A 23,677-nucleotide genomic window follows, 5' to 3' on the forward strand; every position below is an offset into this window, starting at 1 on the left:
AGTTGCGTATGCCCTCGAACAGTACAACATATGCTAGTGGAATGCCCATCGTTTGCGCGTCATCGACGACGCATTGTGGAAATATGTCACAAACAAGGAACGCCACTTCGTATGAAATCCCTAATTGGCAATGATTATCCAGTTCCTATGACAAAGTGTTTAAGTTCTTACGCCTTTGCAAGCTTTTGAAAGAGCTATAGTGTTAGTGCATGATTCTGCGTGAGCATGTATGACAAACCTGAAGCTTGTAAAAGTGTGGTCCTATCATGTGTATGCATGCGTTTTTCTTTTTGTTTTTCTTTTGATCCACCAAGTAACATGGCTACTGTGCGTGCCGTTCGCCATGATTTGAAGTTCAATGCGAGGTCACAAATGTGCTCAAGTCTTGTGAGGCATCGTAATTGGTGGACGGTGGTATGAAAGCAGTAATTGATTCATGTTTCTGTGTACGTACGTGTGTGTGTGTGTGTGTGTGTGTGTGTGTGTGTGTGTGTGCGTGTTCATGTGCGTGTGTGAGCTCGCTTCTATCTTTATTATTTTGCTATAACTTTATATTGCTTTGTAGTTTACCATTATCAGGGAAGACCCCGTAGCGAGGCGAAAAACGATGAAAGACCAGAGACCAACTCGTCGGGCTGAGCGAACCATAAGCATAGACGCGAACTGTTTGATAAGGTAGCAATATATAGATGTTTAAATGCGACGCATGGAGAGCAGATTCTGCGCCAGAGCGCTGACAAACAAACGTGCGTGCCACCGCGGTTCATGTCGTGTCGTGTGCCACTGAAGTCGCGAGATCTTGCACTATTGTTTGAGTGTGGAACGAACGAGGCGATCGGGGATACCAGGCCTGTCGGTATAAATGAGGAGTTTACTTGCACGTAGATACACTGACTCCTAATCTGTACCTCGAAATATTATTAACTGCTGAGTACTAATACACCATTTGCACCAGGATCCATCCCGTGGCTAAATCTTCCATGTTCCTCTACCATACCTAGTCTCAACAGTATGCCAAAAGAAAGTTGCGAGGAAAATCTGAGTACAAAAGGGACGCAACGAAGACAACTGAAACGGACGCTTGAACCCGGTAGGCTATGCGCCATAATCCGAGATAAGACAAGATTAATGCTCCGTCTGTTAAAAGGAAGTTCCACATTTTTGTGGGATTTTGAACCAGTCATCTTGAAGACCTTTCCGTGCTGTTCACACTCCTGCACTTCCTAAGACCTAACCCCTCTAGTGTCTGAGCTAAACGCTCGTGAAAATGGGGAAGGTTTATCGGGAGGAGATTTCAGTCACCTTGGCATTCATGACGTCATAATGGCATCATTCAAATCCTGCCATTCCATAAGTCATGCGGTGGTCAAGGCCAATAAAATGTGATTGTCGAGGCGTTGATATCTGACGTTGGTGAGCGCGGTTTCCGGATATAACGGCCATCAATTGGGTCTCAATCAATGTGGTGCGAGGCACGACGACCTAATCAAACCATGATGCACTGAGGAGCATCTTTACTAAACGGGGAATTATGCTGTCTAGAGCAGTTTTTCCACTTGAAAAACACGTTAATAGTTGTATGTGAACTTGCCTCATCATATCTGATGGTCGCTTCAATATAATGAAATATGAAACATTCCCTTTAATCCTCATGAAGAGTAGGCCTTTCAACGTGTTGCTGGAAGCTATTGGTGCGCTGTCACAGCCGCCATCGCCCCGCACGTCCCGTGCCGCACAAGGCGTCTGGACAGTTATGTAATAGTGTCGGATGGCTTCAGTTGAAATCTTCTCCTAGGCACTTAATGAAAACCAATCAGCAGTGAATTTGCAGATAGATTTTTCTTCAAAAGTCAATCCATCTATCGATGGAAGACAAGTCGAATCTTTTTCTTCAATTCCTGTACCGAAACCCGCAAACGCTCGACAAACCATGCGTTTCAAACCGACACAGTATACACCAACACAACAGGCGCAATATAGCCATCTCTCGACAACTGGAAATGTCACAGATCACTTGTAGGCGTAGGTAGCATGCTTCGATAAAAAAACAACGCTGGTACGTTCCTGGACACCGGACGTGATATAAACGATGCAGAACATGCCTAACATGGCATGTGCGGATCCATACATCCGCAGCATGTCCCAAGTGAGCAAGAGTGACCAAAAACACGTTATGACACGAAATGATCTGAAGTTTTAACATCACCAATTATAACACGCTCCGACGTGACGCCTGCGAGCTGGCCGCAACGCATCGATGGAATGCGAACTTCCTGGTCCAATACTAATGACCACTATTAGGCGGCGTCGTTGCCTGCAAATTATGGTGGTGCGCCAGCCTCCAAGGCAATCACACGCAAGGTCACGTGGACCTGGCCAGGCGGACAACTGTGCTCATCTGCCCAGCAGACGCCCGTTGCGACACTTTTGGACGTACGCCCACTTTCCGAGCAGTCCGCAACAGACACCGCAGCACTGCAGGGACCATCCCAGCACCGCAGCGCTGCAGGGACCACCTCAGCACTGCAGCACTGCAGGGACCACCCCCGCATCGCAACACTGCAGGGACCACCGCAGCGCTGCAGCACTGCAGGGACCCCTCCACCCCCTCAGCACCGCAGCACTGCAGGGACCACCGCAGCGTTGCAGCGCTGCAGGGACCACTCCAGCACCGCAGCACTGCAAGGACCACCTCAGCACCGCAGCGCTGCAGGGACCACCCCAGCACCGCAGCGCTGCAGCACTGCAGGGACCACCCCAGCACCGCAGCACTGCAGGGACCACCTCAGCACCGCAGCGCTGCGGGCCGAGCGGGCCATCAGTCAGCGGCACCGTGTGATGCGGCGCGCGCAGAGCCAGCTGTCCGGACGCCGGCCGTACAAGCCGCCGGTGCGCCGTACTTAGCCGCGGTCGCACAGCGCCTCGATGACGGAGAACTCCATCAGCACGGGCTCAAGACAGCGGTGTATGGCTGAGCCCAGCACCTCGTCCAGCAGGCCGTGCAGCAGTCTGCGGGCGGCCCGGGGGAGTTACGGGGGCGCAGCCGCGGGTCCAGCCCAGTCGGCCCACACGGTCGCCTGCCTCAAACGACGGCAAGCTTGGTGGAGCCAAGCTGAAGTCAGCCACAATGGAAGTCCTCCAATTGTGGGGGAGGACGGAGGGGGGGGGGGGGAGCGAAAGACAGCTCTAGTTTTGGTATTTATTTCCAGCCATCAGCTATGGGATCCTGGCAAATCGTCAAAAATTAAAGGGGGCTCAGCATCCCCAGGTCCCTCCTAGTTTCCAAGTTCCTGAGGGTATAAGACGCGTTATCCATTTTCATGTTTGCTTCTCAAAATGACAACTGTGTTCACTGAAGCTTAATCATTTCTCGCATTCTAATGACCTTTTCTTCAGACCGGACCATGCATTGCCGAGGACACGGTACGGCGGAAATTCTCCTTCAGTTTCAATGCAACTGTGAAGCTATTGAACTTACAACGGCCACCTATCGTAGTATAGCAGCATACAGCGATGACACCACACTTCTCAACGTTACTTCACCGCCACGCTTCTTCGTATAACGCTGCGTGCAGATTACATGCAACAAACATGGTATCGTGCAACATGTGCAGGGAGCCTTACTGTTACGCCGAAGCATCCAGTAAAGCCTTCCCATTCTCTTCACACGGCTCACGGAATTTCCTGGTCACCACTTACTTATCGTCGGCGACAAATCTCCAGAGGTTGACCTGCAGGTAGTAGACGTCCACCTGGATTTGCTGCAAGCCGAACTTGTTGAACGTCTTCAGTCGGACGCACTCCAGCAGAGTCTGGAGATACGGGCAACACTTGGACAAGCACACGGCTGTCTGGGGTGAGCGCGCCTGCCATGTTTATCTTGCATCAAACGATATGTCCAGCAATAAACCCTATCTGGTGTAGAACCTGAACTCATAGTTACAGATAACGGAAACGTATGATCAACGGCAAACACGTAAAACGAGACGCTTGCCAAACAATGGAGTGAAACATAATTTACCTGGGTGCCCGTTCCGAACTAGTAAGCAGTGGCCTACATTCCGCATATGGCCAGCAGACTGAGCCCTCACAGCGCAGCAACACGGCTGCTGTTCGCTGCACTTCTAACGATTTCAGAGCGGCGGTGGTTTGTGAACACACGTGTTGGCTTGATAGATAGTCGCGACCACTGTTCGGATCTGCTCCCGCCGTCCGTCCCCGTACTAGCAATAGGTGGTCGTAGCGCGGCGTGGCTCGGCGGCCTCCACCGAGCGGACGTCAGCGCCGCGTACTACCTTCAGCGATATCTTGATGATGCCGGTCAGAATGGACGCCTTGGAGAACTCGACGGGCGCGAAGATCTCGATCCGCTCGGAGAAGAGCTTCTGGATGTTGGCCACCAGGCCAGAGTCGGCCTGGCTGGGCGCGTATGAGGACCATTCGTGCCGCTGCTGCCGTCCGGCACTGGAGCAGGCGCACCCGACGGCCAGCGTCAGTGGAGGAGGTGTCACAGGGCCGGCGTTACGGAACGGATGTCACGGAACGGGCGTCACGGGACCGGCGTCACAGGGGCGGTGTCACGCGACCGGCGTTACAGGGGCGGCGTCACGGAACCGGCGCCACGGAACCAGCGTCACGGGACCGATGTCACAGGGGCGGTGTCACGCGACCGGCGTTACAGGGGCGGCGTCACGGAACCGGCGTCACGGGACCGGCGTCACAGGGGCGGCGTCACGGGACCGGTGTCACGGGACCGGCGTTATAGAAGCGGCGTCACGGGACCGGTATCACGGGACCGGCGTCACAGGGGCGGCGTCACGGAACCGGCGTCACGGGACCGGCGTCACAGGGGCGGCGTCACGGGACCGGTGTCACGGGACCGGCGTTATAGAAGCGGCGTCACGGGACCGCTATCACGGGACCGGCGTTACAGGGCGGTGTCGAGGGACCGGCGTCACGGGACGGGCGTCAAGGGACAGGCGTTACAGGGGCGGCGTCACGGACCGGCGTCACGGGACCGGCGTCACAGGGGCGGCGTCACGGGACTGGCGTCACGGGACCGCCGTCACAGGGGCGGCGTCACGAGACCGGTGTCACGGAACCGATGGCAGCGTCGCCACGACCGCACGATCCGTACAGTCAGGTAAATTAGTGAGCGTCCAAATCACGTCAGCATTTGCGGTTGGAGAAAAACACTGCAACGCCAGTCCTGCGAGGCCTGCCACGGAGCTCGGTGGGGGCCCGACGCGAGCGACCGCGCCGGCTCCGATCCCGCGGCGGCGGCGCGCCGCCTGTCGGCTCACCCGTGCAAGGTACGCCGGCTGGAGTCGGAGCTGTTGTGCTGGTCCCAGCGGCCGGCGTCCTCGTACAGCGTGCCCACCTGAGCGTCCACTGCGGCCAGCTCCTCAACCACGCGCTTCATCACCGAGCGAACCGAGCGCGGCTCGCCGGCGTGCTGCCAATCGCGGGTGGACACAGACTTGCGCAGCATCTGAGGACCGCACTCTCAGCGTCACCAGGCGGCATTCTCACACAACGGGCGGCTGGTCGCCACTCAAACGGGCCAAACACACCACACAGGTAGCCGGTGCACACCGGTGGCAAGAGACGTACACCAATGAGCGTGTTCTGTCCTCCGGACCCACCTGGGACACGGCCAGGCCCTGCACGCGCACATAATGGTTGATAAGCTGCTGGCCGACATCGTGGATGTCCTGGTTCAGGCTGGTGGCGGGCGTCAGACCGGTCTTGTCGTCGATGTGCAGCACGTCATCCACGTAGTCCATCTGCAGAGCAGTACAGCACTCCGGTCAATACCCGATCAGCGGCTCCAGGTAGCTCAAGAAACACGTCAACGTATCGTCCCCACACAAAGTTCAATGTCTAGGCTCCATGCGCTCCGTCAACATCCATACAGGGCAGCGTGCAATGCACGTGGAGCGAGTTGTACCCCTCTACTCAAAGAGCCACGGGCGGCGTGTTCCAGGCCAATAAAAAACCAGAGCGCATGCCGCGACCTTGTGCCAGAGGCCTCGCAGACCGGGAGAGACGGCGTGCGCGGTCGGAGCGTCCCCCAGACCCCGCCGCCGACCCACCAGGTAGTGGACGGTGGAGGTCTCGAGGTCACGGCACGCCCTAGACAGCAGCAGCACCACGTTGGGCGACGCCTTGTCGCCGGCCGCCTGGCAGAAGGCGGCGCAGCTGGAGACGAAGTGGCGGAAGAAACCGACCAGCACGCCCTCGCGCACGTGCTGCCGGCAGAAGAGCTGGCGCCGACCGGCCAACGACGCGAACGACAGCTCCGGCTGGATAAATGCCTGACAGACACAGGAAAAGGTAACAACATTTGAATGCTGACTTTTCGTCACAGACGCACATACGCGCGCACAGCGTGGTCGATATTTGGCTAAGCCAAGGTTCATGTCCACGGGACGGTCTTTAATGTCCGACTTGCTCGCATCTTGGAGGTTTTGTAGAAACTAGCATTAGGCTCAAATAGCTCCTGCATGCCTCTGGCTTTTCTGTTGCAAATGTCATGTCACCTTAATTTTGCAAAATAGGCGTGAAAAGGGGCGCAACCATGTGGACGTTAACTTTATCACGTACAATTTCCAAGCTACCAGTTGGAAAATTGCGCTTGATACGAACTTCCACTACTGCCACGAATGAAGCACAAATTGCCAAGAATCGAGCTACCCGCACTGGGTCACAAAGGTCACGGCACGGTGGCGAGCGGCAGTCGGCCAGAGGTCGGGGCTCCGGGTCACACCAGCATGTCGTGGCGCTGCCTACCGACAGTCTGCCTGACTTCCCACACAGACCGGCGGCCTGGCCAGAGGTCGGGGCTCCGAGTCACACCAGCGTGCCGTGCCTCCGCCTACCGGCAGTCTGCCTGACCTCCCACGGACAGGCCGGCGCCGGCCCGCCTCTGCCTACCTGCAACGCGGCCACCAGCGTGCGGACCCGCTCCGCCAGCGAACCGACGAAGGTAGTCAGCTGGTGGGCGAGCGGCGCCGGCTCCGGGCCGCCGGGCGCCGGCGCTGATACCACCAGCGCCTGCCGCACGGCGTCCACGCACTGCTGCAGGTGTGCCTCCAGCAGCGACAGCGACTGGCGGCACTTGCGCTCCACGGCCGTCCAGATCAGCTGCATGCCAGCACTGCGGAGACGAATCACAGTCAGCTGATCAGCGGGGCCGGCACACACGCCCGGTCGGCGGACCGCGCGGATACACCTACACTGGCCAGGCAAATAGCCGTGGTAAACCGATGATGATCGGAAGATGGTCGATAGTTAACCACAGGTCGACGGTGATTATCATAATCAACTGATGATCGACGGGAGGTGGGTGCACCCCCAGCTGATCTGACAGGAGGCAGCTGTACCTCCAGCTGAGCTGACCGGAGGCGGGCGTACCCCCAGCTGATCTGACAGGAGGCGGGTGTGTCCCCAGCTGATCTGACAGGAGGCGGGCGTATCCAGAGCTGATCTGACAGGAGGCGGGTGCACCCCCAGCTGATCTGACAGGAGGCGGGTGCACCCCCAGCTGATCTGACGGGAGGCGGCTGCACCTCCAGCTGATCTGACAGGAAGCGGGTGCATCCCCAGCTGATCTGACAGGGGGCGGGTGTATCCCCAGCTGATCTGACAGGAGGTGGGCGCACCCCCAGCTGATCTGACAGGAGGCGGGTGTATCCCCAGCTGATCTGACAGGAGGCGGGCGTATCCCCAGCTGATCTGACAGGAGGCGGGTGCATCCCCAGCTGATCTGACAGGAGGCGGCTGCACCTCCAGCTGATCTGACAGGAAGCGGGTGTATCCCCAGCTGATCTGACAGGAGGCGGGTGCATCCCCAGCTGATCTGACAGGAGGCGGCTACACCTCCAGCTGATCTGACAGGAAGCGGGTGTATCCCCAGCTGATCTGACAGGAGGCGGGTGTATTCCCAGCTGATCTGACAGGGGGTGGGTGTATCCCCAGCTGATCTGACAGGAGGCGGGTGCACCCCCAGCTGATCTGACAGGAGGCGGGTGTATCCCCAGCTGATCTGACAGGAGGCGGGTGCACCCCCAGCTGATCTGACAGGAGGCGGCTGCACCTCCAGCTGATCTGACAGGAAGCGGGTGTATCCCCACCTGACCTGACGAAGTGGTCGCCGTCGGGCAGCAGTGTGGCGCTGCCCTGCAGGCGGCGGTAGAGCCGGTCGAGCGCGCGCGCCATGACGGCCGGGCTGGAGTCAGCCTCCTCCAGCTGGAGGCGCGCGTCGGCCACCGCCAGCAGTGCCGACACCTGGGCCGACACGAACTCGGACAGGCGGTCGGCCGCCGCCGGCCAGCTGATGGCGGCGGTCAGAGATCAGCCCGCGCCAACACACGACGACGCTCATCTGACACAGACACACGCCCAGCGGGCATGACACGCGATCAGCGGTACGGGCTATGGAAACACCCAGGGAGCTGGCAAGTCTCCAAGACTTAGTGACGGCGTGGGCAACGCCCTCCCCCCCCCCCCCCCACACACACTAACTGACCTACAAGCACTACAATCACTTGATCTGAGAACAGGATGCGATGAGTCGTTTGCTCGGTGACAGTGAAGTCAGAGCCACCGCAAACATGGTGTACTGCGGAGAATGACTACACCGCCAAAATGATCTGGATTATAACTGCTCCAGCCTGTAATCCAAATAGTGCTGGTGATTATGGCGGGTCAACCTGAATTCGATAGCATGCCTACCGGGTGATTAACTTCCCTCTTCGTTATGGAGAAAGGGCAATGAAAAAGGAGAGACTAGAATATCGAGCCCCCTTGGTTCCTGTGTCACAAAGCCAATGTGCTTGCCATTTGGGGCGAACCAATGTGGATGATTTGCTCGTGGTACAACCGAGACAACAAACACCAAGCATCGCCAATGCACGGGGCACGTCTTGGTAGATATCTCAAAATGCATCCAGTTGACTCCAGGCATAATTACTTTCCAAGAAGCATGACAACACCTGATCCGATTACCTGAGACCGACACACGCCAAACACCGGATCAGTCACTAGTGCAATATGCGAGGGGCGGATCCCTCTCCCCTAGCAGAGCTGTACGCACCTGTCTTCTTGGCTCATGAATAAGTCCCTGTATGAAGTCACGAACAGGCTGAGATTGCTGAGAAAGGTGCTGCAGCCCACGTCGACGAACTCGAGAATATCCTGCAAACCCAACATGTTACACTAACCCAATCACACCTACCCTGTGCTCAATATAAAAAACAAAAACGGAAGACAACAGAACAACAAGACACAAATTAGACAGGAAGGAATATAAACTTAATCTAACCAATTAGCGGTGGTGCAAATTAACTGGGTGTACTGTGACAACTGCCAGACTGTAGTCTATTCAGGAAGTAGTACACCATCGAACTAGACACAGATTCTGCAACACATCTAAAGGACTCATTAGCTGGCAACTACCCATACACAGCATGCAGCCTTGGAAGCTAGCATAAGGGCATGCAGCATTCCTCAACGAGAGCGTCCACGACTGCATGCACCGAACAACCACCATGCAAGCCAATGCCGCATGCAACATCAACAGCACATGCACAATCACCAAGGCATGCACATGCAGCATGTCACGGTACATTCAACATCACACCTATTCCGTGACCAAATATACGTTACATTAGTATTACCGCACAGGGTCACACACCTAGGCCATGTCGGTCAGAACATTTAAAGTGCACAGCAGTTCCTGGCGACGGGTGATCAGCACAAACTGCGGCCACGGAGGTCTGGCCGGCACACACAGGTGAGCCACACCAGCCCGGCCACTGACCATGGGAAGCTTGGCATCGGCGGGCGGGTCGCCCCGGCCGGCCACCCGCAGCAGCTCCAGCTGGCCGGTCAGCTGCGCCAGGTCGGCAACCAGTCTGCTCTGCGCATGCGCGATGACGCGCTGGCAGAGCGCGTCGGCCGGCTGCTCGAGCTGCAGCAGCAGCTGGACAGCCTCGCTCAGCTGTTCAGTGCTCGCCTGGCGGTGGAGGTGGGCACGTGACGGCGGCGGTCCGGCGCAGGTGACCCTCCCGCAGTCGGCACCCTCGGGAGCCCGCCAGCGACTGCTCACCCAGAGGAGACCGGAGGTGGGCACGTGACGGCGGCGGTCCGGCGCAGGTGACCCTCCCGCAGTCGGCACCCTCGGGAGCCCGCCAGCGACTGCTCACCCAGAGGAGACCGGAGGTGGGCACGTGACGGCGGCGGTCCGGCGCAGGTGACTCTCCCGCAGTCGGCACCCTCGGGAGCTCGCCAGCGACTGCTCACCCAGAGACCGGATCCCCTCCCCCCCCCCCCCCCCCCCAGCGGACATCCTGCCGCCGCGCACGGTAACGGTACTCAGCACCTGCCAGTGGGATGGTCAGTCCCAGTCGACGCCGGCACCGGAACGGAATGTGCACGGATCCCCTAGAGAGCATGGGAGATGTATCGGTCGACGCCTCGCCACCCCAACTATCAAACATCGCCTCTGGGCATTCGTGGCGTCTCAGGCTTTCAGCGATCAATGCTACCAATCAGAAAACTCATGGGTCGTACAGGGCGAGGAAGGTCAATTTGGAGCATGGAGGACATATACTCTAAGTCGATTTTCACTGTGTTATTGCAAACTTTACCAGATGGCACACATAGATGGTACTCAACTCCTCACCAACATTTGCATCACCGTACCACCGTGGAGCAAATAGTCCGCCAGAGTACGGGGCAATGTTTTGTTGCGGAAAGTACAACTGTGCACAGCATCAAAAATAGCCTGAGTAGGGCCGACCTGAAAACCAAAATCACGCGCATGACTCAGTATCGACGAATTACGACTGATACAGTTTACAGACAATTTCGCATTTCGGACACACGCAGTCTACATTTGACATTATTTGAGACCGCAGCGGGCACCGGACGACTCGATGGCGCGCCAGATCCACGGCTCTGGTGATCCACGCCAGATCCACGGACTCGATGGCGCGCCAGATCCACGGCTCTGGTGATCCACGCCAGATCCACGGACTCGATGGCACGCCAGATTCACGGCTCTGGTCATCCACGCCAGATCCACGGACTAGATGGCACGCCAGATCCACGGCTCTTGTGATCCACGCCAGATCCACGGCTCTGGTGCCCGGTACGGTGAGCACGCCCATCTCCAGTCCTAGGACCCCACCATCCAGCAGGCGAGTTAGGGCCGTCTATGAGACCGTCACTCTGTGCGCGCCCACCTGGTCGTCCTGGAGCCGCTGATGCAGGGCCTGGACCAGCTGGACGATGCTATCAGCCGACTCGGCGCGCAGTCCGTGCAGACTGGGCGTGTCGGGGGCCGGTTCGTACTGGTCTAGCACGCGCTGCGACTGCAGGTAGTACTCCACTGCCTGGCGGGCGCGCACCAGTCGGGTCAGGCGTCCGGTGACCCAGCGCCGGACGCAGATCGGCACCACTACAGATACACCGAAATGATACATAGTGGCGAATGGTGAACGATGCCGCGACAGATGTCGCTGCTGTGGTAGCTGTCGTCACAGTCACGGCACAAACAGACGCCGCTGACTGCCCATGTTGAAGCCGCAGCGATAACTTCTGTCATTGAGTGCCTACAGGGACGGGTGTCAGCTCGACGCCGCTGCACGGACGGTGACCAGGCCCAGCGGTGCTGAGCCGCCGCAGGACGCCAGGATCGCATGCTGCCCTGATCAGCTGCACCCATCCGTTAGCGGTGACACAGGAGCAGTCGTCACTCACCTGTCTGTAGTTCTCCTTCTGAATGGCATCCCTCAGCTGCGAGGGTAGTTCGAACAGAAACTGTAACTTCTTCAGCATGACGTGAGTGCTAGCCAGCTTGTTCATTTCGTCCCGCCGATCCTGGCGAAATTGAATTTGACTCAGTTATGAACGTTAGTTAGGCAAATAAATCAAACTCTGCTCCCAGGAGGTAATGTATTTCAAGACCTGAACACCAGTGTGAGCAAACGTCGATGCGTGTTCCTGCTAGTACGACACATGCCAAATCATGCCGAGGGCAACTCCACAGCCCAGAGTTGGTCAGACCAAAATCATGCCGAGGGCAACTCCACAGCCCAGAGTTGGTCAGACCAAAATCATGCCGAGGGCAACTCCACAGCCCAGAGTTGGTCAGACCAAAATCATGTTGAGGGCAACTCCACAGCCCAGAGTTGGTCAGACCAAAATCATGTTGAGGGCAACTCCACAGCCCAGAGTTGGTCAGACCAAAATCATACCGAGGGCAACTCCACAGCCCAGAGTTGGTCAGACCAAAGATGGCATCTCCACAGCCCAGAGTTAGTCAGACCAAAATCATGCCGAGGGCAACTCCACAGCCCAGAGTTGGTCAGACCAAAATCAAAATAAATGTGACTAGGATTCCAATATAACATATCACTAAACAACGAGCATATTTCGTCGATTTAAGTTACGTTCGAGGAATTTCCAGGGTTTTATTTACTTAAGCTCAAAGCATTCCTCCAACAGTACTTCAATGCACTACTTCAGCTCAGTGTATCCTGATTTGCAAGACAAAGTGCTGAAGCACAGCAATGCTACAGCCAGAAGCGGTACTTCCGCAGTCAGTCACGACCTGTCGGATGTCACGTGACAGCCGACATAGGGAAACTGCTATGTGACAGGTGAGAGTGCAGGCATGGTGACAGCTGACATGGGGGAATCATTTGTTCTTCAAGAGAGAAGACCTTTCTCAGACTATTTCCGCTTTAAGCGCATACCTCACAGGCAAACACAACCTCCGGATCCTAACAATGTCACTGCACACCGTTGCCATTATGTTGTCTGCGTGGGATTGAGTGCGGGCTTGGCACGTGCTCGTTGCCATGCCTGTCAAACGTATGAGGTCTTTGATTGTGGCCAGCAGACTGATAAGAGCATTGGGCTGGGTTTGTAAAGTAGGACCGCAGCTTTGTATGGACCTTTATGAAGTTCATTATATCACAACACTTTGATACGTTAAAGATAGAGAGTACGGTGACCTCCCGATGATCCACGGCGCAGTACAAGGTCATATACGACAGCACGGAAGGCGCGGCTTTCGCGGAGACGGGAGGCGGAGGCGCGGAACATAAGAGCAAGGCGTTGGTGACAGACAGAACTTGGATGTGATTTTGATTGTACTTCTGTCTCTGCATGCCAAAACAGGCAGAGACTGTGGGAAAAGATGCTGCAGTGGTATGATCAGTAAGCTTTTAAAACCTGTACACTATGCTGTGCAAATGAGTACTGAACAGATGTACAGTTCTCATTTCATACAGACATCAGACTATTCTATAATACAATAAAATACTCTCTAAATACATGCTTTTCAAATATTATATAAATCAAACAAACAACTGGTGTAAATTTCTAACTTAAAGGGCCATCCATAAATGACGTTTCTGCATTTGTTGACGTTTCAACTCTCTCTCTCTCCTTGGCTACATTATTAAAGAACACACCCCCAAAAACTAGCATCCGTTTGGCCCCTCACTTGAGCTAGAGACACAGAATATGTTACAGATGTCATTTCAACACAATTTAATATTTCTTTTAAGATTTTATCCTGATTTGGAACCACACCCGAACATAATATTACAGTCTAAAGCTCCCTTTCCACTGTTAACTTTTTGTTATGTTCCACTTCTGTCCCCTCCCCTTACCTTCACATTAAAAGTTCTGTTACGGACGGCCATAAGGAACACAAGCTCGTTACGAGCATGCCAGGATATGCGGCAGACAGGTACATCTAATATCCAACATTGCACTCAATCACCTGAATGATAAACTTGAAATCCATGATGGTACATACATAACATAATATGGTATGAAGTGACATTGGTTCATGAGAGCTTAACTTTGAAGTTTAAACTTGGCTTAAAAATTTGAAGCCAAATATCCAAGAAAGGTTTGACCAAATGCTTTAGAACACAGATTCTCACATTACCTGCAGTGTATCAGACACTGTGCCGGAAAAGGCAGTGATATGCTTCATGTTCTCAGCAAGCAGTTCCATCTCATCCTCCATCTTCTTGAAGTCCACCTTCATCTTTCTGATGGTATCTGTGGCTGATATGAACTTGTTGTAGTTTTCATAGACCAGTGTTTGCATGTCGCTGTCAAGAGACTGTATCTGCTTGTAGACATTTGCTTCAGTGTCCATCAGCTCGGTTAAAGAAGATTCCTGGAACCGAAGGATGTGGACACCAGTCGCATCTTTCACCTGCAAGGCATGTTCATGCTGTTTTGTATGCAATGGTGTTAAAATTTTAGTAAAACATGACCATCTTGCAAATGGTCCACTGACAGTCTGAAAAACATCACATGTATTAAAATTGCATAGAATGCAGCTTAGGAGGTAGGAGTTTCAAACAATGATTGGGGCTTTATGTCTCACCGACTGCCAGAGCCATTCCAATACAAATAGGCAAGTTTTATGGGACCATTCAAAGTGCAGCATGCCCACATTCCTTATTGCATCACTGCGACACCAAAATTGGATTTTACACAACATTCCGGAACCCTTACTGTGCGCTTAAAAAGTCAAGGCATAACCAACAAAACAAGGATAAAATCAAGCTCCTACCATAAGCAAGCTTACCCTTAATAACTGATGAAGATACATGTCAGGATTAAAATGAGGTGAATTTAAATCATATAGGTCATTTTCAGACATTTCTCTGGACGTTTTTACTTGGTAGAATTCTCTTAAAGCAGCATTATTGGGCTTCTTCGCCAACTCATTTTCAGACATATTGAAAAATCTGCACCTGGAAAACATGTTATCAGTACATGAAATGCTAAACATGACCTGTCAATAAAAAAAGATCCTCTCCACAAAATCCATACTTTTTCAAGCATTGAATGCAGTGATACAACAGCTGTTGGTATCAGTCACTACTTCCAAGCCAAGCTTGAACATACAACTCTATCAGAGCTACAAAACATTGACAATAGCAAAAGTATTACTCAGTGGCCATGTCATGCAGTATCATCACACCATTCACCATCACACCCTTTCCTTCCAAATAGCCCTGGCTGATCAGTCTACGTGATTTCTGTGTCTGAATAATTCCCACAAAAGGGAAATCTTCTTAGGCAATCAGCCAGGGCATGGCACAAATTTGCTAGCATGCTACATGTTGAGTACATGAGACACCCATTGGGCCATTTTGTAAATATTTTGGCCAACAGCTGTGATAGAAAGTGAATTATCAGACTGTGCCTTCTCACATGGATGTCTGGCATGCTAGGGTCTGGGTGTCACTGTATTAGCATCTGATATGCTTGTGTAAGCTTAGCATCCTATGGGTGTTTTGGTGTCCTGGAATTAATTTTTTTGTGTCTTGCTGTGACATGAATGGTGTAAAGTGCTTCTAAATGCACCTTCACACTGAAGCCAAAAAAGACCCATCAATGGCACATGGGGACCTGGATGTCTCATCAGACTTTGGATAGGCCAAACCATGATGACAAGTCTCAAGTTACGGATTATCTCATGCAAAAGAATGAATGAATCAAACACAGGATATCTGACCAGACCTGGAGCATCCTCATCAACCTTTGAGAGGAACCATATCTATAACTGGAGGTGGCTGGCCCAAATACCCGAGAAATTTTTCTACACATGAGTTACCAGGCAAAGATCATGAAATCAAAGAAAATCAAACATGAGAACACTGATCACCTTTGCAAGATTCTGCTAATTTTACATGCAACTCAGTCCACCATCCAGAACATTCCATAGGATCTGCAAAAGGTTACTCCACTGGGTGAGAGGCTGTCTGCTCAAGGAATGGGGCATTTTCAGCGAAAATAGCTCCATCACTCCTGTGTGAGTTCCAGTGGATTTGAAAGATCTCCCCTCATCATGAAGTACCTTACTGATTCAATAGCAGGTCAGCTGGGCAATCAAGAATGCCAAGTATGCCTGAAAGTGATCTGATCTGCCCAATAACAATTACTCCTGAATTGCAGCAAACAGCCAGCCTCATGGTTATACCAGCTTGCTTCAGAGAGGATGCTCACTACAGTTGCCACTGACTCCAAATTTCACCCACCAGCCCCATGCCCAGCACAAAATTTTATATTCCCAGGCAAAGGGAGGCTCCTCCTGTGCTGAACATTGTGGGACAAGATGCTGGCATTTGGGGGTGTCAAGCAGTAAGAAGCTAGTGTGTGTAGGGGTAGGTGTAAGAGTACATAAATGTAGAAGTAGGTGCAGTAGGAGTAGTAGGAGTAGATATAGTATGAGTGGGTGCAGGCATAGGATTGCAAGTAGGATTGAGTTGGATTGGGTTCAGTTATGTTCAGTCAACATATGGAAGAATTGAGATAAGGTATTAGCATCATGGAAGAAGTAATTGTTCAGACCATCACCCTTGTCTGGTGCACTAGCAGTTAGCACATATATTGTCTGTGTGCACATCATCCTCATCTGATGTGTTAGTGGGCACACAACCTTTGTGTGCATCATTGTTGCCTGGTGTGTGCATATTAATGCACCACACATGGATACAGTTCAAACAGCTGATCTATCTTGCTTCTATGTTATGTTAGGTTAGGTTAGGTTAGGTTAGGTTAGGTTAGGTTAGGTTAGGTTAGGTTAGGTTAGGTTAGGTCAGGTCAGGTCAGGTCAGGTCAGGTCAGGTCAGGTCAGGTCAGGTCAGGTCAGGTTAGGTTAGGTTGGGTTAGGTTAGGTTAGCTTAGGTTAGGTTAGGTTAGCTTAGCTTAGCTTAGCTCAGCTTAGGCCAGGCCACATTAGGTTAGAATAGGTTAGGTTAGGTTAGGACACCCACAGTGCCCATCACCTTGAATTTCCAGTACTGTCATAAATTACTTGAATGACAATACCTCAAACACATGTTCATCTTATCCTCATCCTTGATTCCTGAGGCAGACATGGCAAACACTGCTTGCACCTGAATAGTACCAGTGCAAATATTACTCTTGGTTTTTATATTATGGACAAAATGTTACTGTATGACTGCATACATGTTCTGAGTATACTATCTTCACTGTACAAGCAGTTAGTCAGTTATGCTTACATTAAATATATCAGTAAAAATCTTGACTCTCACACATCTCAAAATATTTAGCCTCTGGGTGGTAGGGGGATGTCAATATTTTGTCATGCCATCACAACCCTGGCTTGGGTTCACTGCCCGACACCCCTCTCATTGCTCAAAATCAGTTAATCAGCATCATACTGGATAACTTTCAGCACAGCATTCAGGTGCCTCAAGCTTCACAAATATACAAATGGGCTGAGTTGGTCAGGCATCTGGATTTGGGGTCAGAGGGCAACAGATAAGCCCCAAAGCATTGTGCACAGCAGCTGCCAGAGTCAAGATGTTGGTAGCATGAATTGTATTTACACCCTGAACACACCACTGGATGAATGTTAGGAGACTGCTCTGACCCAACCCAGGCATTTCAGCAATTATGAGCTTACCCCTCCTCCCAATAAAAAATTATACACCACACATACCCAAGGAGCTAGTGGCATATGTTGCACCAATTATCAGGCATACATGTGCATCCTAGTCACAAAGTTGACATATCATAACTTTCATTACATAAATCTTGTGTTTTTGCAGCCCAATTCATATATGTTGCATACGTGTGGAACTAGAAAGCATTTCCCTGTTGGCTGTTGGTAGACACTGCTAGTGCGTGAGCTGACTGCGCCAGATTTATTTGCTCAAGAACAAGGCAAGATGAGTTACCGAGCTCACCGAGGACCGACTACCTACTCATATGCTCACAAGCGAGATGGGGCCAACGTAAAGCCTGGGACCCTAGGACAGAATCACACAGCACCGCCCCACACCAATGCCCTTCACATCTACCGCAACACGGAGGATGCGCCAGTGCAAAATTGAATAGGTATGACCTGTTTGTATTACTCGCGCCATCATCACAACCAACAGCATGCACCAAATATGTTAATTTCCTCTTCCGCCAGGGGAAGTTCTTCTCGCATGGGGCAAAACAAAAAATAACGATAATCATGTATAGTTATGAAAACTCTACATATAAACTGAACTAACAACGTCATTCGTAGTTCTAAACTGAACTATGAATGGCGTTGCTATCCAGTGCAAAAGAGAAATCGCAAAAAAGAAACTGGCTACCGGTTCACATATATGCGCACCTAGGCACTTGCCAAAAGCGCGATCGTCACTGCGCGGATCACCGGGCATCACTCCCGGTTCACAAATGGCGTCCCATAGACCGCTAAAGCCTAAACTGCTGCCTCCAGTAAGTCCGTGGTGGTAATAAGAGAGGGTGATGCTTGGAGGGTTCGCTTCAGACTTCGTGCTTACTTTGCCTTACCGCAAACAATTCCATTTAAACCAGACTTAGGCTTGTTTCCACTTCAGAATCAGTCCTGGCTGATTCACATTGCATGAGTTAGATTACGTTCTCCCTCTGTGTTTGATTTGGCGCTCGAGCATCCACAGTCGTTGCTTAAGCTCCCATTTGAACCGACACACGATGACCTGCACGACTCAGCCTCGATTCCGACTCAAGTAAAACGGAATCAGTTCTCATTGACCCACTAACAGATGGTTAATTGAGAAATGTATTTCGACGCAGCCCGAAAGCAAACACAGCCCTCCTCTCACAATTGTTCTCCATTGGCTCAGTTTAGGGCACCAGCTCGCCGCACTCGGTGCTAATCACCCATGCGTTGGATACCGATGACGTCCTGATGATCAAAAACCGCGGGCAATGTGATGTAAGTCTCGATTAAGGTAATGTGAGGCTAACTAACTCTCGCTCCGCACATGTATATCTCGTCAAACAGAGCCTGAGCGAAGCACCCATCAGTTGTATTCTGGAACAACCATGACCTTAACGTAAAAGAAACAGTGACACAACGGCGCACCGAAATCTCATTAAACACCTTAAGCGCATAGGTGCACAAAATGCTCAAAAACATAACGTTTCAACTAACTCACAACTCAAGTCAAGGACATCGCCGGTGAAATCTGCGTTAATCCCACAGCAATATCCACACACCAAGAGCGGTTGTACTAAGACCGAGGACCAGCTGAGTGTGACGCCGCGCTGGTGACGCCAGTCGGCCCTCGCTGGCGCCGCGGGGGCACCCCTCTCGTGCGTGGCGTAACGACAGCTGACAACGGCCCGGGACGGGCACCGCCGCCGCGGCGGGAGGCCTGCCGCGTCATCTGTGGAGAGGCGCAACTGCAAGAGCTGACGGGGCCGCCACGTCAGCTGGCAACCGCGAGAAGCCACCAGCCGAGGGACAGAGTCCTCCGTGGCGCCGGTGTCACGTCAGCGTCCGGTCGAGAGACTCGACGCACGAGCGCCGGTGACCGTGGCGCTAATGGTGCCCGCGGCTGTCGCCCGAGTTCCACCGCCAACTGCGCGCGGCACCGCACCGCAGCGCCAGTCCTGATCATCCGTCGCCGCCAGCTGACGTTCGCGCCGGCGTCAGCGCCCGCCGGCTCCCAGCGGCCCGCGCACACCGCGCCTTCACCTGGGCCGCAGCCGCCACCACTGTCCGCTGTTGAGCCGCTTGAACATGACAATGCGGCCATTGGAGGTGACGTCGATTCGCGACGAGCTGCTTGTCAGCTCGACGAACGTGCCGACCAGGCGAGGGTCCACCTGCTGCATGTATAGCCGCAGCGCGTGGCCCGTCCACTTGGCCTTGAGAATGGCCTTGGCCAGACTCTCCACCTGTCGCCTGGTGATGGCGCAGGTCGCGTGGCCGGCTAGCGTCAGACTGGAGAAGCGCAGCTCCTGCAGGTGTGGCACGCCCGTCGCCATCGCCTGCACCAACCATTGTTTTCCGCACTCGGCGGCGCGCGCCGTGAACTGCGACTTGTCCACGCGCACCGTGGTCAGCCGGCTCCACTTGCGCGCTGCCGCCTTGGTCTCGGCGTACGCCGCCTCCGGGTTGGTCACATCGTAGCTCCAGCCACAGATCGCCAGCTCCTGCAGAGTCTTGAAGCTAGACAGACCGGCGAAGAACGCCTTGACGGCCGCATCGTTGAGAGGCGGCGCCGCGCTGTGGCTGAGGTCGAGCTGCTTGAGCGCCGACAGGCCCTGCAGCAACGGCAGCAGGGTGGCACCACGCAGTGAGTCGCCCGAAGTCTCAACCGAGCAGTTAGACAGGTTCAGCCGGCAGATGCTGGCGCACGGGAAGGTGAGGTCGTCGACGCGACAGGCGAGCGTGACGCGACAGTCGGCCGCGTCCAGCCGCTGCACCGACGTGTTCTTCATCAGGCTACGCAGCTGGTCAACCGATGCCGGCGACTGAAAACCAGACAGACTGTTGCACTTTGGACGCACGGACCAACACGCAATGCGCTAGTATACAGATCACAGGGGGCCATCCCGTGAATGTCGTGCGAGAAATCATCTAATCTATTTTATTTGTTATCACATGTACGTTTTATTATATCTAAATGTATAAAATTATCATTACATATAATACGTGTTCTATTAATCATCAGGTAAATAAAACATCTCAGTGGCGCCCAATGTCAAAACCAACAACAGGTAGTTTGTAGACACACATAACTGCGTAAGTGGAGGGCAGCAGTATCACATTTCCGTCCAGTTTTCTTTTTTGGCGGGGTGGATCCGTGGGACGGTCCGTGAATGAGGCACGACTCGCGATCGGGCGCCTGCGACGCTCGCGCAGCTAACACTCACCTCCAACTTGAACTTCCACTGCTGGATGTTGAGCTCCTGCAGCGACGCATTGTCCTCCAGACAGCGACAGAACACTGAGAAGAGGAAGTCGTTGACGTCGCTGAGCGGCGAGCGGAGTAGCAGGCTCTCCAGCCGCCGCGCCGTCGGAAGGCCCGTGATCAGGGGGAAGATGTTGGCTACTTTCTCCACGTTGGCAATGCTCAGCGCTGTGAGCGACTCGGACTTGCGAATGGTCTCGCCGAGGCAGACAAAGTCCTGCTTGGTGAGTGACTCCCTGCCGATGGTGAGGTTCTCGAGGCGGGCGCCGCGCGAGCGCACCGCCTCGAACAGCTGGTGGTAGCCGCTCCTGTGGCTCATCTTGTCGCACATGGGCAGCGGGTACATGGCGCGGGAGCCTGCCGGCCACCATCGTCATGTGCTAATGCCATTGACGTCCGGGTCACAGACCACCGTCAGATGACAAAATAGGGAGGAGAGCTCACGAGCCGCCGGGCCGGCAGCGGGCTTCAGGGCTAATCACGCACCTCATTAATACACCCTAATCGCTACGAAACCAAGCAGTCGCAGGATGATCGCAATACGCAACAAGACGATTAGAATAAACATTGAACAGACATGGAATGACAAGAAGAAGCCCGAGACCGTGAGTAGCTCCCAGATGAATGTTACCCTCGACAGGAAACGGTTCGAACTTTCGGCTCTTCACGCATCCGACAAAAATCCCCGCGACGACCAAAGAGATAAAAAATAAATCACCACCGATACAGCCTAGCATTGACAATAGGCCTTTAAGTCAGCCAAAAGGCTTGCATAATTGGCAAGCATCTCCGCTTCCTCATAAACAACCAGGCGTCAGTCGCTCTCAATGGCACAACAGCATACCTACCGCACCCGTTAGACACCGGGCGCTCTCAACCTCTCCTCGGCACGGCGTACCCGTACCCGTACCCGTACCCGTACCCGTACCCGTACCCGTACCCGTACCCGTACCCGTACCCGTACCCGTACCCGTACCCGCCTGGCCCGCCAGCCACCCTTCACCTCTCTCACGCTGCCACCACGTACCCGCCTGGCCCACCAGCCACCCTTCACCTCTCTCACGCTGCCATCACGTACCCGCCTGGCCCACCAGCCACCCTTCACCCTCTCTCACGCTGTCCCGACGTACCCGCCTGGCCCACCAGCCACCCTTCACCTCTCTCACGCTACCACCACGTACCCGCCTGGCCCACCAGCCACCCTTCACCTCTCTCACGCTGCCCCCACGTACCCGCCTGGCCCACCAGCCACCCTTCACCTCTCTCACGCTGCCACCACGTACCCGCCTGGTCCACCAGCCACCCTTCACCTCTCTCACGCGGCCTACCACGTACCCGCCTGGCCCACCAGCCACCCTTCACCTCTCTCACGCGGCCACCACGTACCCGCCTGGCCAACCAGCCATCCTTCACCTCTCTCACGCTGCCACCACGTACCCGCCTGGTACACCAGCCACCTTTCACCTCACGCTGTCACCACGTACCTACCTGGTCCACCAGCCATCCTCCATCTCACGCTGCCACCACGTACCCGCCTGGTTCACTAGTCACCCTCTGCCTCACGCTGCCACCATGTACCCACCTGGTCCACCTGTCACCCTCCATCTCACGCTGCCGCCACGTACCCGCCTGGTCCACCAGATGCCAGATGCCGTCGACCACGCGCACCCGTCGCTCGTCCTTGAGGTTGACGGCCAGCACGGCATTGAGCCGCTCAAGCTCCTGGTCGGGCCCGGTGCGCGGCCGGTCCGGGTTACTGCGCGCGCGCAGACCCTGGTCGGCGGTCGGGTGAGGCCGGCCCGGTCCGGCCCGGTGCAGAGGCACCTTCCGCACCGCCTCCGGGCTGACGCTCATCTTCCTGTTGCGGCCCATCGCCTTGCGGTTGAGCTGAGTGTAGGAGGTGCAGGCCAGGTCGACAGGACCGTCCACCAGGAACACGGACACTGCGGCAAAGGATCGCCCGTCATGCCCGCACGTCAGAGAAAGTCAAAACTAATGAATGAAACTGCGCTTGGAGACACATCACCGGGCAAACTCAAGGCCACTGGGACGCTGATGACGCAAACCGGCCTGGGAACCAAGTTTTAGCAAATCCACTGACGCAGTCACACAGTCTCGAAACATTTAAAACTCAGCTAAGAGCCCAGCGAGGCCGATTTATGTCGGCCATGAAACACCACTGACCGACACATGAGCGAATTGGACAACAAATAACCCGGAGAGGGGCAAGACAGCATAATCCGCTGACCGTGACCATCAATTTGGAATTGTTGCCGTGACAGAGCCAATGGCGGTCGCCTACTTCGTCGTGGCAAAAAGTGCGGATGGCCCGATGAAAATGGACGTCACCGGCCTGGTATCGAGTAAACAGTATGCTACACATGTGCGCAAGAAATGAGATTAAATGTTCTTCCACACTCTTGCCGGAAATAAACTAGTGATGGTCGGGTATTGCACTTTAACTGTACTTGACCTGCCCCTAACGCGCTGCCCATAAGTACGCGCTAATATCAACGTCACGTCAGTCATGCCCGAGTGCTGTGCCGGGTGCGATTACCATTAGTGTGTCCCAGTGCTCATGTCCGGCGCGGCGGTGCAGCGAGTGCACGCCGTACAGCATGAAAGCCGGGAACGCTCGCCGTCGCGCATTGGCTGAGGATGAGGCCGCTACGGGGCATGACGTCACAGAACGCTTACCGTCCAGCGTTTTAAGGCTGACATGCTGCCGTATCAGAGCGGCCAACGCCGAGAAGCCGGCCGCGTCGCAGTAGAGGCGCGGCAGGTGGAGCGTCTGCAGGCGCGGCACGTGCGTGAGGCCGGCACACAGCTGCTCCGACATCGGGCTTGACAGGTTCATCTCCACCGTCAGTCGATGCAGAGAAGCGCAGCAGCGCACGTAGCGCGACAGCGACGTCACCACC

General features: G+C 54.2%; 2 protein-coding genes across 8 annotated transcripts in view; both read right to left on the reverse strand.

Moving 5' to 3' along the window:
• Positions 1 to 1,813: 1,813 nt before the first annotated feature.
• Positions 1,814 to 17,909, reverse strand: Vps51 (vacuolar protein sorting 51). Of its 6 annotated transcripts, none has more exons than XM_037236601.1 (15): positions 17,877 to 17,909; positions 14,627 to 14,795; positions 13,973 to 14,209; positions 11,767 to 11,886; positions 11,250 to 11,399; positions 9,824 to 10,018; positions 9,098 to 9,198; positions 8,141 to 8,335; positions 6,937 to 7,159; positions 6,096 to 6,317; positions 5,646 to 5,786; positions 5,304 to 5,491; positions 4,296 to 4,464; positions 3,700 to 3,812; positions 1,814 to 3,009 (listed from the first exon to the last, which is right to left on the reverse strand). In XM_037236601.1, exons 2-15 carry the CDS (start codon positions 14,777 to 14,779, stop codon positions 2,901 to 2,903), a joined length of 2,316 nt encoding a protein of 771 aa, XP_037092496.1. In that variant the 5' UTR covers positions 14,780 to 14,795; positions 17,877 to 17,909; the 3' UTR covers positions 1,814 to 2,900. The 6 variants fall into 6 exon arrangements, with proteins under 6 accessions (XP_037092496.1, XP_037092494.1, XP_037092492.1 ...); XM_037236599.1 differs by having other exon boundaries at positions 17,793 to 17,877; XM_037236597.1 differs by lacking the exon at positions 17,877 to 17,909 and adding an exon at positions 17,781 to 17,873.
• A 716-nt stretch (positions 17,910 to 18,625) lies between these two features.
• LOC119111861 (uncharacterized) overlaps positions 18,626 to 23,677 on the reverse strand; it is a 43,876-nt gene continuing 38,824 nt past the window's right edge. For both annotated transcript variants that reach the window (XM_037235698.1, XM_037235696.1), the window contains exons 6-9: positions 23,454 to 23,547; positions 22,382 to 22,699; positions 20,719 to 21,113; positions 18,626 to 20,316 (exon numbers count right to left, since the gene is read on the reverse strand). In XM_037235698.1, the coding sequence (XP_037091593.1) occupies positions 19,531 to 20,316; positions 20,719 to 21,113; positions 22,382 to 22,699; positions 23,454 to 23,547 (1,593 nt within the window). In that variant the 3' untranslated portion in view covers positions 18,626 to 19,530. The remainder of the gene's footprint in view (positions 20,317 to 20,718; positions 21,114 to 22,381; positions 22,700 to 23,453; positions 23,548 to 23,677) is intronic.

This window comes from Pollicipes pollicipes, unplaced genomic scaffold, assembly GCF_011947565.3.
Source record: "Pollicipes pollicipes isolate AB1234 unplaced genomic scaffold, Ppol_2.1 Scaffold_7261;HRSCAF=8764_pilon_pilon_pilon, whole genome shotgun sequence".
NCBI classification, from domain to species: Eukaryota; Metazoa; Arthropoda; class Thecostraca; order Pollicipedomorpha; family Pollicipedidae; genus Pollicipes; species Pollicipes pollicipes.